The sequence below is a fragment of the Sphaeroforma arctica genome (genome assembly GCF_001186125.1).
Source record: "Sphaeroforma arctica JP610 unplaced genomic scaffold supercont1.3182, whole genome shotgun sequence".
Taxonomy (NCBI): domain Eukaryota; class Ichthyosporea; order Ichthyophonida; genus Sphaeroforma; species Sphaeroforma arctica.
The window spans coordinates 1-1,421 of NW_014037376.1; the positions used below are offsets into that span (position 1 = coordinate 1).

At 41.4% G+C, this 1,421-nt stretch overlaps 1 protein-coding gene across 1 annotated transcript; it reads right to left on the reverse strand.

The window, feature by feature from the left end:
* Positions 1-518: 518 nt before the first annotated feature.
* On the reverse strand, positions 519-960 carry SARC_13356 (hypothetical protein; the record flags this gene model as incomplete). Its single annotated transcript, XM_014292515.1, has 1 exon — positions 519-960. A coding segment is annotated over one exon (442 nt), but the record flags the coding sequence as incomplete, so codon positions are not given.
* Positions 961-1,421: the final 461 nt, after the last annotated feature.

Here is a 1,421-nt window from a genome sequence, read left to right on the forward strand (position 1 = left end):
TAATCTCAGAGCAAGAAATCCACTGAGAAAAGGACAGGATCAGAGTTGTTAGATTTTAGGGCAACATGGTTTTGATTCCTCCTAGCCAGCCAACTAGATGTGCCCGTCCATGCCTTAGATGGGATGGAGAGCTAGGTACCAAGTGATGGGGTTTAGGTGCAGATGTATACTGCATCAGCTTAGTGTTTTGATTTGAATTTTTATTTTCTTAAGTTGGACTTAGAGATATTTTATTGGTTAGTTTGAGTAGATAATTGTTTCGAGGCGTGAAATGTAAAATATGCGGCCAATGAAATGATATCTAGTCTTAGTAACTAAAACATAAATAAATCTAGACCGAAGTAGCGAGTGATTAGAGCGGAGCATATAGACATTAGTCTCAATCTAAATCCCCTATTTTGCTCATTACCAAGGGCTGAAGCTAAACTTATTTAACATTTTGCATTTTAACGTTTTAACGTATTGTCTTATTAACGCAAACGTCTTGGTATCGTGTTGTCAGCCTAGAGGAGACTGACGTTTACAGGGGGCCCAATGTTGTTGCATTGCTGGTTCGGCCTGAGTCTCAGAAAAATCATCATCCACTGTCGCCTGGGCCGTGTCCTGGGGCATAGACATGTCAATATCCGCCAGTGACAATTCATGGAGTTGGCGGAGTTGCTCTTGAATGAGACGATTTTTTTCCTTGGCCTCCTGCTCATGCATCAACGTATTAAAGTGTCCATGTCTGAGCCTACTCAAGGTTTGGATTGAGTATTGGGCCTCCAAAAGCAAACGGGTCAGCTTCAAATAGATTCCCACCTTCTCGTCGTCTTTGAGTGCAGGTTTCTTGGCACGTGCTGTATTCACCTTATCGCATAGCTCGGTTGATTGACTAATTGTTTCAATGAACCATCTCAGCAGCCGGTCACAGACTTGCTTACCCACCGTAGGCAACGGTCTAGTCTCGGGTCCCGTCATTGTTGTAAAAAAAATGTAAACTAAGTCGCTTCTTAGTTGATTTAACCTTTAAAGAACGTAGTATAATGAATACATAGTTTGGTCACTTAAAAATGTAGTCAAAACCAAGTAGCACTAAATAAAGAGTGTTAAGTCTGAAATAAGTAAACTCAGTCAGAAGTGCCGTTATGATCGGCGCGTCTGCTGTATTTATTATCACGTTCCTATATGAAGCGAGATTTCCTCTAACAACGGGTAATAATGAAAATACCCGAATCTATAGTTTTCGTCTCCTGGTTACTAAATCATGATGACACTGTATGAGTCATCTCTATGGTTGTCGTCTTCTAGCTATTAAATTATGATGACACAGTTTGCGTCATCATTATCTTATATTAAATCCTCGGTCCCAATATTCAGTCCGGTCTCTCAGCCCGGTCCTGGAATATTCTACTCAGGTCCGGTCCTCTGGTCCGGTCCTG